Here is an 18,127-nt window from a genome sequence, read left to right on the forward strand (position 1 = left end):
GATGTTGGAGGAAGTATTGTTAAATAATTAAGATGGTGTGGGTGTGATTTGTGATTTGGAAAAATAAATGATGGCAGAGGAACCATCCGTAAATAATTAAGATGGCAAAGTAATCTGAGATGACATTGGTGTGTTTTGTGATAGGTGAATATTTAAAGAGATAGAATAATTGGCTAGTTTGATTTATAGCCTAAATTCATCTCACCATTACTTGATAATTTTAATAGTGTTTAGTATCTATTTGGATTGAAGCTAAATTTTGATAAACTTATAAAACACATGACACTTTAATAGTTAATTGAGGTTATGTTGGCTTCAATTTAAATACGAATGCTTTTGCTAAGTTGTCTTGTTTAATAAACATGCTTTATATAGGATTATATTTATTCTAGACGATGACAGTTTTACTTATATTATTCTCTTATATTTAAATTCCTTCGTGGTTGATTTTGGTAATCGGCGAGTTACTAAAGTGTCCATTGGCTCGATAGCCGATCAACTATTTTGGGTTTAACATTATTTATTCTTTATCTTATCAGTTATAGGATCAAATTATCTAGCATGCTTAACTCCGATTATTCTAATATTAAGAACTTGCACTGAAACTAAACAAATCTTCCAGGTCTTCACGTGTATACAGCACATCAGATTAAGGTAGATTTGGTGTCACACATTCTAGCAAATCAACTACTCAGCTAGCTTAACTTTGTGGCTAAGTTCTAAACATACGACTGTCAGATTGTGTCATCGTGCCATGACTGCCATCCCACGACTTCTTCGACCACTAAAACTAACTGAAAAAGATAAATGCAGCTGACCGAAACAAGCCAGCCGTTACAATACATGCTGAGAAAAAAAAAACAAAAGTTAACATGAAGAAATTAAATTAACTGAATGCACTGATTAAGTTCATAAGCTATCAAATCTCTCTCTAATCTTGAGAGCATTCAGGTTTGAGTGAAACCCAATTTTATTCTCAACTCCAGAAATCTATTCTTCCCGAGAGGCTTTATCAAAATGTCTGCAAAATTGCAAGCTGCTCCTCTCTTCTGATATAGTCCATTTAACTTTCATCTGATGAACATATTCCCGAATGAAGTGAAATCTGGTATCTATATGCTTAGTTCAGTCATGGAGCACTGGGTTCTTGCAGATATTTGTTGCTGACTTATTGTCCACCTTAAGTATTGCACAACCAGGCTTCTTGGCTTGTAGTTCATCGATCAACTGTGCCAGCCACACTTCTTGACATGCTGCAGTTGCAGCTGCTATATACTCAACTTTCACAGGACGACAAGGCCACCGCCTTCTGCTTTTATGCCTGCCAGCTGATCAGACTTTCACCCAGTTTGAACAACACACCAGTGTTCAGCAATATCACTGTCAGTGTAGCCAGTCAACTGGGGATTACTCACTGACTTCTTGCTTAACTACACTCCAAAATTCACTGTTCCAGATAGATAACCCAATATTAGTCGGATTCTCTGTACTTACGTAGCGCAATGAGTAGCTTAGATCAGGTCTGGTATGACCAAATACCTCAGGCTTCCAATCAAGCTTCTGGATTCTGTTGCAACTACAGATTCTGCCAGTTCTCCTTTGGCAGAACATCGCCGTCGACTTGAGAGCAGAAACCGATCAATGCAGGGCGGCAGATCGATCGTCGCCGTCGTTGAGTTGCGAGCAAAATGCAATCGAACTTGGCAAACACAAGGTTTTCTGAACCCTGAACAGAGTGGGTTGATCTGTGTAGATTGTGCTGTTTGAATTCTGCTATGGAGTTTTTTTTTCTTTACTCCAAGATTGTTAGGGTATGTGCCTACCCTACCGCACACTCTTAATCGTGAATTCTCTAATAATTTGCAGAACATCATCAGATTATGTTCAATTTTATTCTAACTAAGAAAATGGCTGTAAGATGTAGTTGCAGTACATTTGCCCAGTGCAATAATAACGAATGAAAATCTAATTGTGGCCATGCCTCACAAAATATTCATCCATGGTTTCTGTCAAGTGGTGCGGACGAAGAACATGAGCGACAGGACTTGCTCTGCTTGTTCGGCTTCTGAATTCTCATGTGAGCCAACAAAATGTAATCCCAGATGGGGGGGTAACAATCATGCTTCCCAAGAAGAAGAGACAACCACCGAGAGAAGAACATGCTCTGCTTGTTCGGTTTTGCAACAAGAGCTGACCATATGCTCTCTTTGATTAATTGCCTTCTTGTCCTCAGTTATCGAAAATCAGATAGCATGTACTTGACTATTAGCCTTGTTATAGGCGAGAGCAGAGGCGGAGCTACAACAAAATCACGAGGAATATCACTCGCTTGCTTTACTCTGTTTTAAACTGAGTTTAGTCTGTCATGGATGCGTGACTTTGAACCGAGGAATACAAATATGGTGAAAATAGATGAATTATAGCTAAAACATTTTCTAGACTGGGTTTGTGAGCACGACTTTGAACCGAGGAATGCAAATATGATGAAAATACATAGATTATAGCTAAAACATTTTCTAGACTGGGTTTGTGAGCACCCCTCTATGTATCTGTTCCCATTCAATGATGAATAGCAACAATAATGTTGTGAGACTGCCGTTAGCTAGAATGGTATTTTCTGTGCTCTTCACACATAATTTACATCAAGTTTTTTCTATTCATCGTTGACAGCAGTAAATTCACCGGTTTTCACGCATGAAGAAACGATGGATAATTCACCTGTCTTCTCGCTTTTGCTTAGGCTTATAAGTCTTTAAATTTTCAACCTTAAATTTAGAGTTGATTTTGGGTTTTTCACCGAAGTTTATTTTTCAACATTAGCTTTTAGATAACTAAAAATACATATATGAAATTATTGCAAAGGAAATTCCTTAGTTGTGCCTGGAGAGGATTGCCTCGTTCAACTTTCAAATTATGAGCATAACATAACTAACTAAAACATTTATCGTGCTTAACTCATGTTGGATCGGATGGGGCTTTGATTCAACTTGTCCACACCCATTAGAGCTAACAGGCATCGCCTATCTGTTTGAAGAAAAGGAGGGTGAACAAGAAGGGAGTTAGCAGGGGTGTTCATCTGAGTAAATAAAAATGAAGATGAACATTTGGTGATCTTTACGATAACTATTAAATAGTATAAATAATAGAATTAGCAACTAAAAACTTTACAGTTAGGAAAACTAAATATGGGCTGCCTATTGAGTGGTTGTTGCAGGAGTAAACCAAGGTGAACAAGATGCAGATGCAAAAGGATTGAGCATCCAAGGGAAATTCAACTAGAGATGATATGGAGCTTGTCGGCTATGTTTCCTATGAATATATCCCCTAGGACGCAGTGAGGACCGGCACTCAAGTGCCACCGACAGCTTATAATATGGTCCCAAGTTATTACTTAAATTACCAAAATGCCCCTATAACCCCATAGTATGTCGAGGGGCACGTACTCTTGTAACTTCCTCGTGAGATTCTAGGGCTAAAAAAATATGTCCCCTCTGGTGTAAAAAAAAAGGTTATATGAGAAATGCATGACTAGGGTATTTGAGCATTTCTACGTAGAATTCACATTCATATTGAATAAGAGAGGGAAGTCTTACCATCGCCTAGTCACCTTATAGTTCATGATCTAAGGTCACAACAAAAAATAATATATAAGTAATTAAATTTGTCGTATAATGAAGGCATAGGGTAAAAGATTCTGTACAACATCAAGTATATATTTTTCAGAGTTGTGGGAGAGTCACTGGTACCACAGTTGTATATCACATGCTATCTATTATTTGCCTATTTGAATACAAACTGGAATTTGACTAGATGCATTGTTAAATAAATACAAACGTTATTTAGTATACTAGGGCATACAAAGAAGAATTAGTATCATGAATGCAAACTTCAATTTGACTGTCATCTATGATATATGGGTAGGCAGTTGCATATAAAACATTTTCATACGAAGTTGAATGAAAAACAAAATTTATATACAATTGATGAGAATTTTATTTAACAAATGTTTACTCTCTTGGATGGTGTATCAGGAACGTATGCATACTATGCATGAACTGTCATCTCTATACTGTGATTTGCTTTTCAGATTAACAAACAAAAAGTAGAATCCTACCTAGTGTAGCGAGATATTCTTGGTCACAACAAAAGACAATACATATGCATAAGCATAGTCACACTAACAGAGGTAGCTGTCAACTAGCTAGAAGATCTAAAAGCATGACAGAATATCCTGTATCAGGTCTGGTTGCATAAGAAAGTACTAACAACTACGAAGAACCAACACAACATCACCAGTAGGGTATGACCCAATCTCCACTTCATGCATGCTCAAGGGGCTTTTTTTTCATTTTGACATGAAAACTGGCCATGGTCAGGTACTTATAACTTGAACGAACAGAGATGATGTTTTCCTTCATGACCAAAATGGCAACAATGGATGCAGGAAGTAGTCATGCATGAATCATGAATGCCTTCACAACAGCTCCAGAATGAGCCTCCCAAGTAGAGAGATGCCAGATAGCTTTGCTCATGGCCTATAAAACTCAGCAAAACCATAAGAATGGCCATTTGCTCTCTTGTGGATAACAGATGCATTTAAGTAAGAAAATTTTGACAAAGCCAGTTGTAGGAACTATATTTTCATTTTTTTTTCTAAAAACTATGCCAACCGGCGTCTTCCAACACCAACATGTGGCTGAAGATATGTATGAGTGGTTAGAGAGACACTAATCATAAATGCAATCCGGTGTTGACACTGCATTTTGGTTATAAAAACAAGTTAAATTTAAAATTAATTTTTACTAATTAAAATATGGTTTAGTTACTATATAGATAGCATAGACTTAGTTAAGTGCAACATGAAATCGAAAAAACCAATTAAACTGAGATATATGAGATGGTTGAGAAAACTGAATATATATCAATTCTATACTTGTTTGCCAGAATGTTGATACACTGATAATTAGCTTCTCTAGTGTGTGTGATTTGGACATGAAGCTCTCCTCATCAAAATCGACGGAAACGTTGGAGACATTAATGGAGAATGACGGTATATCATGGGTCACAATTCATTCTACTCTTTTTCAGTAGATTTAGAACTGACTAATCTAGCAAAATGGTTTTGATTGCACTCTAGTTTCCATCGGAGCAATCTCACATTAGATTGAAAGATTAGAGTTAGGAGAGTTTGAAGCACTAATAAACAAGTCGTCTATTCAAAAAATCAAAGAATCTATACCATTTAGATCCCAACTAAATGGGCTTCTGCTCAAAAAATTAGAGATTTTATATCGTTTGATACAACTCTGGCTCTAGATAAGTTGAGATGACATGATGAACTTCTATATATATTTTTATTAAAAAAATATCATTTAATAGTTCGGGAAGCTTGTGCACAAAAACGACATTAAAAGTTGAGAATAATCAGAGGAGAAGAACACAAACTAAATACATTTACTATTAAGCCTTTCAAAGTCAAGTCGTCATGCCTTCGAGATTAAAGTGATGGAAAAACAAAAGTCAAAAAAAGTATTTCTATTTCACTCGACCCAACTCGTTGTCATTCTCTTCGTGTTCTCTTACTCTCTGAACCCACTACTAATTGGTGCTTGTGCATGCATATGGGACCTGTGATCATCTGCTAGTAGGTCGTAAATCAATCTTGGCATCAGACATCTAGTGATCAAAGCTCAGCTCTTGTTGCCCTCAAGTGGTGGAAATTCAGAAACAACATACTGTTTGTAGTCATGTGAGTGGACGGCAAACTCAAGCAGAAAGAGCATAGTGATAGTATAGGGTTACAAAACGTTGGATGCAGTGACGATCGTCGTTGATTTGATGCTTGCCGATCAAGTGTTAGAAAACTCAATCAATCCGATGACATCGTTGACCTTCAATTCAGCATCACCAACCTGAATCTTTCTCGATTACACATGGTTACCTCATCAATTTTCATTTATGTTGAGTGTTGCTTCTATTTGGAGTTTTGAGAGAGTGAGGAGTCCTGGCTGATGGGACCATTATTCAGTGATATGGCAGACTCATGTCCACTAACACTGATATCTTTTAGTGTAGTATATAGATATATAAAAGCTTTATCTATGTTCTATGGGTTGGTTTTAAAGACTGAAATAGCTATTTTGCCATAAGGAATATAGAAGTGTCATACAAGAATTGATATAGGGCAATTGTAGTTTTATCATTGATGTAATTTTAAATGTGAATGGGTAGTGACGAACGGTCTGACAGTGTTTACAGTTTTCTGTGTGATTATATTTTGTTCAACCCATATTATATGCATGTAATCTATTCTTTTTCCAAGTAAGTTAAATATGGTCTTCTAACATATATAATGTCAAATTTCTAAACATTATACATTTGTTTATTTTTTAATTATGTATGTTTATCGTTGCCAATACATGAATTATTGAAGACATGAAAAAATGATTATGCAAATATTAAATATAATACATAACTAATTGAATTCTCCGTCTAATAAAGGCATATGGTAAAAGATCTTGTCAGGCATCAACTATAAACTTTATTTCAGAGTTGCAGGAGAGACACTAATACCAGAGTGGTATATCACATGCTATCGGGGGCATTTGCAAATTTGCCATTCGTTTTTTCTAAATTGCATGGATGTCACTCGAATGATAGTTCTAGTGATATTTTTGTAATTTTCTAGTGGGAGTTTTGTAATAATATTTCAAACCGGTGGCAAATTTGCAATTGTCCCATCTATTATTTGTCGGTTTCAACACAAACTGGAATTTGACTAGCTGCATTGTTAAATAAAAAAATGCGTAATTTAGTATATTAGGGGATACTAAGAAGATTTGGTATCACGAATGCGAATATCATCTATGATATATGGGTAGGTGGTTGCATATAAAACATTTTCATACGAAGTTGACTGAAAACAAACTTTATATACAATTGATGGGATTTTTATTTAACAAATGTTTCCTCTTTTGGATTCTCTCTTGGTGTTGTTGTATCGGGAACATACGCTACTCCGTATAATGTAGAATCCTATTCCTACCCAGTGTAATGAGATAATGTTTTCCTTCGTGCCAACATGGAAACCACGCGCGTAGGAAGTGGTCATTCATGAATCATGAATGCCTTCACAACAACTCCAGAATGAGACACCCAAGTAGAGATGCTAGCTAGCTTTGCTCATGGCCTACAAAACTTAGTAAACCATAAGAATGGTCGTCGTTGTTTGCTCTCTTGTGGATAACAAATGCATTTAAGTAAATAAATTTTGACAAAGTCAGTTGTAGGTATTACATGTTCATAATTTCATATGAAAATTGTGCCAACCGGTATCCTGCAACACCAACATGCGACTAGAGATATGTATGAGTGAATAGAGACACTAATGATAAATACACGGCAGTGTTGACGTTGCATATTGGTTATAAAAGCAAGTTGAATCTAAACCTCATTTTTACTAATTAAATTAGGTTTTAGTTACTATTAGATGGCATTGGCTTAGTTAAGTGCAACATGACATCAAAAGATCCAATTAAAAGAGTCGACAAGAGATGTTTGAGAAAATTGAATATATCCGACGACATGAGATGTTAAGAAAACTAAATATATTCTTGTTTGTTGTAATAAGGTGAATTGTTGTTGTCAAAAAAATTAGTCATCACTAATTAATTTTTTTATCGTATACACCACCATAAAACTATTTTATTTATTCTTATTAGCAACCAACATTGAATTTTGATATTAAGACAGTTGAGATTAGTTCAATATAATTTGAATAGATTGTATAACTCTACCTGCATTGGTTGTCCATACAATCGCAATTCATAATGGAAAGAAACATATAGCTATTTACATTTTTGTTTATGTATGTCATATAAGAGTATCTTATTCATTTTTTCCTACAAACCATATAGGAAAAATAAGGTAAAAGTTAAAACTAGTTTTCAACACTTTCAAATCTTTTTATATAAAAACATCTAACTGTTGAGAACTTCGAATTGAGACATTATTTACATACCAAATAGAAAAGGATTGAACTATACAAGGGGTACGTCATGAAGGATTGTACATGATTCACTACAAAGAAGTCAATCACAACATTTCATAAAATGTGAAACCCGTAGTGTGTGTTTTTCTGAGAGAATTGTTGAGGGTTATGATATCTACTATCTGGATGATGAGTGTGGGAGTTTAGAAAGGATTGGTAGAGGGAGTTTAGTTGGCAATTGGGAGTGAATTCCACATTTGAATGTGAGGGCTTAAATCTAAAAGGTATATTGAACCCAATGTTGACCAAAAAGTGAAACTACAACTATGATGTTATCGGTTGTAAGAAAAATAGGACAAAAAGACATACGGATTTTAACATGGAAATCTTTGTGGGCCCGCGGGTTGCTCACCGGTTGGCTGTATATAATGTTTAAACTGACCAAAATAGCTGAATGCATCTCTCCTCATCTTAGCTAAAGCTGAACACATGGCATATCTGGCATGAATGGCGTATATAGTATCGTTCATATTCTATCCGTAATCATGTCCAGAGCATATGTATTAGATTCAGTTCCAATTCAGATTTGGGCCCACGGAGCAGCAAACAAAATCTGCTCGGATGGAGCCCGGCCATGGAGATGCCCGGTGCATTCGCGAAACTTTTTTATTTTTTAAACATTTTTAATAAATAATTTTATTATAAAAAACCGTATAAATCTTTTGGCCATGCAATCAACGTTGGTGTGGTGAAACAGCTTGCCACGTCATTGTCGGTAGCGTCACGCCGACCATGTTACGTGGCAGCGTTGTCTTGCCACATACGCCACCAACACTGCCGTGGCCAAAAGATTCAGTTTTAAAAAAATTATACCCGATGGTTTAGTAATAAAATTATTTGCTAAAAAAGTTATTTAATAAAAGAATTCTGCGTTTGCCCGCGGCTGCTCCGTACGTTTGGTCCCTTGGGTGTTGCCGCATCGAGAATCGTGTGCACACACTCTGCAGTAGTTTTTCATCTCTACATTATTATCACGTTCGTCTTTTCGGTTTTGAAAACTTTAAATTTTCATCTTAAATTTAAATTTGACTTTAGATTTTTTTTTATTTATATTTTATTACTAGACTTGGCTTTTATGGGAACACATATATGAATGTTTTATTATAGATTTTTTTTGTTGTAAAATATGTCGTTTGGTTTTTTCCATGAAAAGATAATTATCCCATGTGACTTGCTTCTGAGATGAAAAAACAAAAAGTAGAATCCTACTTAGGAACTAATCCATGTAGCAATGTGCAATAGACACGTGTAAGCATTAGGTTATCGTACTATGAGCGAATAAAATAAAATAATATAAAATAAAATAAAATAATATAAACAATCTATAAAAAATGATGTGATTACGCGAATGAAAGAGGAGATAAGAGAGAGCAAAGGTAGGATATAAATTTATAGCTAGCTACAACACAGCATCCATACGGCTACATGGACCCGTTCTCATGTCATCGACTCATCGCCGCCGCTGGTGGCTGCCGCACCCACTAAGGCTGCATTGTAAAGTAAAGTTCTTATTAGTCAATTAGCTGCATGTAAAACAAGAAACGTGATTAGTATATGACTAATCAATTATTTATTATTAAAACTTTGAAAAGTAGATTTATTTGGTTCTTTAAAAGCAACTTGTATATAGAAGTTTCCGTATGACATATACTATTTAACCGTTTAAAAAAATATGATACTAAAAATCCAAGAATTAACCAAGCCTAATCTCTACTACTTAAAAGTGGAGTCGTCCATTCTACTCCCTGTCTAACGTCACTTAAAAACCATCGCTTAAAAAAAATAATTTCTTTTAAAAAATCGTTTCTTTGCTCGGTGGGCCTGTGCAGTCAATCATCAGTTGTATGAATAGTTTCTCTCTTATATGTGTCTGTACAGTTCACCAATCAGTTGCATGTACATGTCGCAGTGCATAAGCATATTTAATATGCTGAAAAGGCGGCACAACATCAGCGGAATGGTATGGGCAGCATTCACAACAGCATCCGATCGGAATGGACCAGCCATGCATGCAGATCGAGATCGATGCTAGCTTAGCTTTGCTCATGGCAACCGCGATGTTAATCACGTTAATGATATGATACTCCTGCGCGTCGCGGAAGAAAACACAAACACGCCCATTGAGATATATGAACGGGTAGAGAGACATTATCAAGTATAAATTGTACTGGCAAGTGTTGAGACTACGTCTTGGTGATGAAAAGAAATTGTAAGCTAAGCTAGTTTATGGTTTAGTTATCTCAGAGAAGAAGTCAATTTAAGATGTGATATAAGATATTAGAGAAAACCAAAAATATATTGGTCGTATGCATCTATGTATATGTGTCGTTAATTATAGGAATAAAAAAATAATGGCATTAGTATTTACTTTTTTCATCAGTATTGCATAAAACTTTCTTTATCTATTGGAGTTGACCCTAGTAATCGAAAGATTGTTAATTTTTCACTGTGGTAGAGGTGTTTGAACATATTTTTTAATTCAATATATATTTCAGTTTGGATACATAGTGTAAAAGATGTGCAATTTGGTTTATTTTTTAACTGCCACCAGGTTAATAAGAATGCAGACATGTTGTTGGTTAGTTTCATGGTGATATATATAGCAAACACATTTAAGTAAATAAATTTGGAGAATACAAATACATTGAATGAATAACATATGAAAATCAGAAATTAGACTATGCATTTTAGCACGATAAAATGTCATTTTGTCTCTATCCATTACAAGTCAGCTGTAAAATCTGGTAACGCATCCCTCATCTCTCAAAATCCGATTTTTATTGACGTGGTTGGTTTGACTCGACCATCCTCCCACGTGCCGGTGACATGGCATTAAAGGAAAAACTAAATGATTCAAATTAAAATAAAATATGTGAGACTCATATATCGTTCAAACAAAAAAAATATTATTGAACCTACGTGTAAGTGGGTCCCAACCCCCTCACGGTAGCACACCGCCGGCAGCCGCGGCAGCGAGCTCCTCCGGCACACGGCACGGTGAGGCACTGCACGCACGAGATCCTCCACGCCGCTTGGGCTGCCTTCCGGGCATCCCCACCATCACCGCGCGCCGCTGACGCCGACAGCCGACGTTCGTGATCAAGACGTTCGGGGGATTTGCTTCGGTCCAACAAAAAGTATCTCGAGGTATCGAATCGTTTCTCACCATTGGATCTAACTGAGTAGGATACATATGTCAGGGGCGGTACCAAGCGTGAGGCAGCTCAGGCTGAAGCCCTACGTCTGGCAAAAAAATTATTAGAAAATTAATATTTTTTAGTTAAAATTTAATCAAAAGATTTATATTTTATTTTTAAGCCCTAGTCTTAGTAAATTTTTGATTCCACCACTGCGTATTGTTAGATTCAACGATCAGAAATGATTTGGTACCGTGAGATACCGTTATCTCGAGATACTTTTTATTATCTTTTGTTGGACTGAAATGAACCTCGACGTTCGGAGCGTGCTGCATGGGCGACATCTTCAGCTTAATTCCCCTGCTCGCTGCTGCTCAACACCCCCGACATGTTCGCCACCCCCGACGACGGCCGGCCATGGCGTGTTCACCTACGGAGGAGGACTGAGTATATGGAGCCATCGAGCTCGGCGGCGAGGCCATCGGCATGCAAGCACGACCAAGCTGCTCCACCTCATCCAGGTCGACCTCTTCTACCACCTCATCCACAACGCCACCGAGCCCAGCCCCGAGCCCTCTCGTCCTCTCCATGATCTGCAGCACAGCGGTGTTCGTCCAGGTTCCTGAAGCTGTAGCTGGAAGCGTTCTTCATGTGCGTGCTACTGCGGCGGCGGCGCCGCCGCCGCCGAAGGAGGTGGCGAACGAGGGGCTCATCAGCTATTCTGCCGATGACGACGGTGCAGCTGCAGCCTGCAGGCGTTCGACGGCCTTGTCAACATGCATATTTTATTTCCCACAAAAATAAAAGGATGAAGGGTGAGAGAGAGGAGGGAAGAAATGGTGAGGTGGAGGGGTGGGACTCACTGATATTTTTATTATTTTATTTGACTGACTTACGTGTCATGTATATTTTATTTTAATTTTTATTGTTTTAATTTTGTTTCTGACTAGTCACGACAACACCATATCAACAGAAGTCAACAGAAGGTGGACTCAGTAATGTTATTTGTATCGGTTTTGAGAGGTGAGAGATGCATCGTACATGTTTTTACAATTGAAAATCCATACTCACCCTCAAGTCGAGAGAGACGAAATGATATTTTTCACGTTTAAACATCCGATATGTTCCTCCTAATCCAATTCATAGTCTGATTGGGCCAAATACTAAACAACAACAGTTTCAGCCTATGCTTGTGCCCCCACCCCACAATTATGTTCTCCAAAATGGTTGTTCAAAATGTTTGTTTGTTATACTTGTGGAGATGTGAATTTTGTTCGGCAATAACAAAAATATGTGTAATTAGCCACTTGCCCAAATAGTCTTAGACAACCTCAAAAAAAATTGAAATGCATATGGCATGTTTTGAATATTGAGTAATCCCATGATGAGATTTTGTTGTTCATTAACTGTTTCATATCTACTTAAGTAATGGTCTTAGAGGTGTCGTTAGTTATTATTGTTGTTTTAGAGTTTGCTCATCATTACCATCTTTCATCGTGCACTAACTCATACGGTCATGCCATGTCAAATTTTAATTGTAGAGTCAACTATTAGTTATAAATTTATATTAAAGCTAACATATACACTAGGTTAGTTGTAAGGTTGGCTTATGTATATTTTCGCAATTCCTTTCACACATGTATATTCATGTAAAACGAAGGGGGAAAGGTATATTTTTCCCTATTATTGGGTAGCTCCCATTATTTTTCATGTTTGACCATATCTGTGCAGTTTGCTTTGATGTCTATAACTCTTCAACATTTTACATCTAGATTTAATATACAAATCAACAAAAAGAAACAAATCTAGTAGAGTTTTTTCTCAATGTGCAAATCGAGATAATGTTTTATGGCATTTTATGTTTGTTTGTATTATTTTGTAGCATTTAAGAATAAGGAAGTGCTGGTGGGACAGCCGGAGATGTGTGTTTGTTGTGTTTTAATATATTCTTCTAGTTTCTCTTGGCCGTCATTTGGTAGGACTCTAAACTTTAACTTGTAGCTCCAAACTCCTACTTCAGTATAAACTAGTTCCCATAGGAGCTAGAGAGTAGCTAAAAAAATTATTTGGCTAGATTGGTCAACTTAAAACTCTTGAAAGAGAGGATAGATGGTGGTTTGATAATAAACCCTTGTGGTTTTAGGGGTAATTGAGTGGCAGTTTTGCATGATTAGTATGGTGGGTCTTTTCGGGTGGAGTGGAGCTATAGAGGAGCAAAAACCTAGCTTCACCCATGTAGTTTATTTTTTAGGAATAGTTCTACTACAGCTCTAGAACTGTTTGACTAGCTTGGCTAGCTCCAGAACCATGAAAGAGAGGGTAGGGGATAGGTTAGTAATAATACCTTGTAACTTATATTGTATTCATGATGAAAATCACATAATTGACTATTACCAATTGGATGTAGTTTACTACTAATTATTTTTCTTTGAGCCTTTTTCTCATCCTTGAGGAAGTAACATGAGGTACCACTGTTTTCTATATAAAATTTGGTACCTTTTAGTACCTAAGGTACCAAGAGATACCAAATTTTACATAGAAAATAGTGGTACCTCTTAGTACCTCCTCAAAGATGTTAAAATTGCTCTTTTTCTTTACAATTAGAACAACATAATTGTACGATTGTTATGTTCATCGTAGAAAAAGCACTGTATAGAGAGAGGAAGAGAATAGATTAGGGATACATGGGTGACAATTTTGTGTAATTACATATAAAAACTTGAAGGTAGTGAGTATTTTGGCATGGAGTGGAGTTGTTCAGCAGCAAAAAGGACATAATTTTGACTCTAGATAAGTATGTTGGAGTTAGGAGTAAAACTATGTCAAACAGTACCTTAGTCATGAAAATTAAAACCATAAAGGAAGGCATCATTGTTTTTGGACGAGAGCATACCCACAGCGGCACCAAAAAGCAACCGCGAAAATCTCATAATTCACCTTTTGTAATCTCGCATAATTGCAATGTTTCTTTCTTGAGAAAATAACCATTAAAACGGTTCTTCAAAAAAACACCAAACTCCTTTTGTCATAGACTTATAGTCCAAGTTATATAAAACTGGCATATTACACGTAACCCTATGTCAAAAAATTTCACAAAACCACGTCACTAACCAATTTAACATGATATCATAGCGAAATAACGATGCTTAATTTTATATAGCTATAAGTGGTATATGACGTGTAAAAAACTTATAAATCCGACATAATTATACATATAATCTTTAGAACTCATAATTATAGTGCATATATTGAAGAATAATTAATCAATAATATGGCCGGTTTCGTGAAACAATAGAACTTATAATTATGTGCCACATACCAAAAATTTTGTGATTTTATGAAACTTGGATCATAACACATATAAGATTTTGTAAAATTTACTCTTATTTTACTGCTCCTTGAATTGCAATTGCAAGATCTCCTGATTTTGGCGACCTAAGCTAACTCTCCTGTTTCTTAGGCGCTCTTCTTCTCTCTTCGCTGCCAAGATCCGCTTCTTTCTCCTTCTGTTGCTCTGCGCTATCGACGCCAGCCACACCCCCATCAACCTTTTCGATCCGATCCCTCATGTTTCTTGATTCTTGAGATCGATCTGATGCAACAATCAACACTGTTCTAGCTAGTTGATCGTAATCAATCAAGGTTCGTGCCACCGTGCTGTGTTTGATGTGTAGATTTGATCTGTTCGTGCATTGCACTTGATGCGTTTGGTTTCTTGATGTGTTGCAGGATCCATGGCGATCAAGAGCGTCGGGTCAGGGGGGCGGAGCCCGCTCGGCATGGTGGTCGCCGTCGGCCTGTGCTGCTTCTTCTACGTGCTCGGCGCGTGGCAGCGCAGCGGATACGGCAAGGGCGACAGCATCGCGATGGCGGTGAACCGGCAGACGGCGGCGGCCTGCGGCGGCGGCGACGGCGTGGCGGCGGTGGGACTCAGCTTCGAGACGCACCACGGCGGCGGGGGCGGGGGCGGGGACAACGAGACCGGCGCGGGGGCGCGGGCGGCGCCGGAGTTCGCGGCGTGCGCGGCGGCGCTGGCGGACCACACGCCGTGCCACGACCAGGAGCGCGCCATGAAGTTCCCGCGCAAGGACATGGTGTACCGGGAGCGGCACTGCCCGCCCGACGGCAAGCGGCTGCGGTGCCTCGTCCCGGCGCCGCCGGGGTACAGGACGCCGTTCCCGTGGCCGAGGAGCCGCGACTACGTGCCGTTCGCCAACGCGCCGTACAAGAGCCTCACCGTCGAGAAGGCCGTGCAGAACTGGGTGCAGTACGAGGGCAACGTCTTCCGCTTCCCCGGCGGCGGCACGCAGTTCCCCCACGGCGCCGACAAGTACATCGACCAGCTCGCCTCCGTCGTCCCCTTCAACGACGGCTCCGTCCGCACCGTCCTCGATACCGGCTGCGGCGTAAGTATACCGCCCCCGCCGCCGCCATTGGTCCATAGCTTGACGTCGATGTGATCCATGGCGATGCAGGTGGCGAGCCTGGGCGCGTACCTGGACGCGCGGGGGGTGATCGCCATGTCCTTCGCGCCGCGCGACTCGCACGAGGCGCAGGTGCAGTTTGCGCTGGAGCGCGGCGTGCCGGCCTTCATCGGCGTCCTCGGCTCCGTCAAGCTCCCCTTCCCGCCCCGCTCCTTCGACATGGCCCACTGCTCCCGCTGCCTCATCCCCTGGTCCGGCAACGGTACGCCACCGGCCACCCTCGCCGCCGCCGGCGACGAACACGACGAACTACTCCCGGCGATGCAATTAGTAACAAGCACGAACTTTGATGGTGCAGGTGGGATGTACATGATGGAGATCGACCGGGTGCTCCGGCCGGGCGGCTACTGGGTGCTCTCCGGCCCGCCGATCAACTGGAAGGCGAACCACAAGAAGTGGGAGCGCACGGAGGCGGACCTCGCCGCCGAGCAGCAGCGGATCGAGGAGTACGCCCAGATGCTCTGCTGGGAGAAGCTCGCCGAGATCCACGAGATCGCCATCTGGCGCAAGCGCCCGGACGCCGCCGCCGCGCCGGCCTGCCCGGCCAGACCGGCCGACGTGCGGACGTGCGACGCCGCGGCCAACCCGGACGACGTCTGGTACAAGAACATGGAGACGTGCATCACGCCGGCCGCCGCCGCCGCCGCCCCAGGCGCCGGCGAGCTGCAGCCGTTCCCGGCAAGGCTGAACGCCGCGGTGCCGCCACGCGTCGCCGCCGGCGAGGTGCCCGGGCTCACCGCCGAGTCGTACGCGGAAGAGAACCGGCGGTGGGAGAAGCACGTGAGTGCGTACAAGAAGGTGAACCGCAGGCTCGACGGCGACCGGTACCGGAACATCATGGACATGAACGCCGGCGTGGGGGGCTTCGCCGCCGCCGTCTTCTCCCGCAAGTCGTGGGTCATGAACGTCGTGCCCACCGTCGCCGAGCTCTCCACCCTCGGCGTCGTCTACGAGAGGGGCCTCATCGGCATATACCATGACTGGTAATCCATCCATTTTGCAGCGTTTCCATTGATTTCTTGCTGCCTTCCATGACCTGATTATGTTCAAGCAATAACATGTAGCAACTCTTCTTCTTTTTCTGCAGGTGTGAGGCATTCTCGACTTACCCAAGAACCTATGACCTCATCCATGGCGATGGCGTCTTCACCCTCTACAAGGACAAGTGCGACTCACAATCTGTTTCTTGTTTTCAAACATGCGTACAAATAAATGACATTTTGAAAAAAAAAATATTGTGTAGTTAATGCGTTTAAAATTTGAGAACTTTTACAGTACAATACACTGGTACTAGTATATACTGTCAGTATATATGATCGAAACCATCTAACATAACTTGATTTAACTATCCACTTAAATGGATTTCAGTATAAAATTAAAAAAAAAAAGAGGATAGATTAGCCCTTATTGTGTTACCTTGTTGAGAGCAAATTGATAAATTGAAAGTTATATTATTAGCCATATAATATAACTTTCATATGTTTATATAAATTTTTATACTAGTGAGAACTAAAAGTTACAGTAGTGTCTTGTTAACCGGAGGAAGCAGACGCTAATCATGCATGCTGCTGCTCTGTTAATCGATCTCTGAAATGATGCGAATTTGTGCTGTATGAAGTTTTGTGTCTTAACAAATCAGTAACTTGATGATTTGGAGAAGGTGCAAGATGGAGGACATCCTGCTGGAGATGGACCGGATCCTGCGGCCGGAGGGCACGGTGATCCTCCGGGACGACGTCGAGGTGCTCCTCAAGGTCCAGAGGATCGCCGGCGGGATGCGGTGGAGGACGATGATGGCGAACCACGAGGACAGCCCCCGCATACCGGAGAAGGTGCTCTACGCCGTCAAGCGGTACTGGACCGCCGGCGACGAGGGCTCGAGCTCGAGCTCGGAGCCGGAGCCGGAGAAGAAGACGGTGGGCAGCTCTTCGGAAGAGAAGAGCTCGGAGGAAGAAGAGGAGAAGGCGGCAAGTTCTTCAGAAGAGAAGGGTTCAGAGGAGTAGAGACTGAGTTCAGTTCTTGGGATTTTGTAGGGAGATCAGTTACTAGCTGTGTTCTTTCGATTTTAGTTTTATCTTAGGATGAACAATTTGGATGTTCAAACAGAATGGTGTAGCATTTCTGTAAATTTAAGCATCATACTTGCATGCGTAGCTGTGCTTTGTTAAAATTGGCAAAATTTCCTGCAAGGCACTTGAAGTTTGCGCTCTTTCCTGAAGGACACCACAAGATCTCATTTTGGCCGAAGGGCGCTTTAAAATAGTGGTAATTAGCCATTGGACATCGGCAACATTATTTTATAATTTTGGCTGGTTTTAGAAAGAGAACACATGACCTAAGTACCAAAATACCCTTCTCTGGTGACGACACCATATTAAAAATCCATTTGTCGTGCAACTGGCGCGGAGTCGTTTCTTGACGTTTTTAACTTCTCCTTCGAGAGCCTATTCTTATCA

The 18,127-nt window shown here is 40.3% G+C and overlaps 1 protein-coding gene across 1 annotated transcript; it reads left to right on the plus strand.

Moving 5' to 3' along the window:
* Positions 1–14,691: 14,691 nt before the first annotated feature.
* Positions 14,692–17,864, plus strand: LOC102715351 (probable methyltransferase PMT2). Its single transcript, XM_040528953.1, has 6 exons — positions 14,692–14,829; positions 14,917–15,593; positions 15,663–15,873; positions 15,970–16,654; positions 16,759–16,836; positions 17,332–17,864. The coding sequence occupies exons 2-6, from the start codon at positions 14,922–14,924 to the stop codon at positions 17,672–17,674; spliced, it is 1,989 nt and encodes a 662-aa protein (XP_040384887.1). The 5' UTR covers positions 14,692–14,829; positions 14,917–14,921; the 3' UTR covers positions 17,675–17,864.
* Positions 17,865–18,127: the final 263 nt, after the last annotated feature.

Source organism: Oryza brachyantha, chromosome 11 (genome assembly GCF_000231095.2).
Source record: "Oryza brachyantha chromosome 11, ObraRS2, whole genome shotgun sequence".
NCBI classification, from domain to species: domain Eukaryota; kingdom Viridiplantae; phylum Streptophyta; class Magnoliopsida; order Poales; family Poaceae; genus Oryza; species Oryza brachyantha.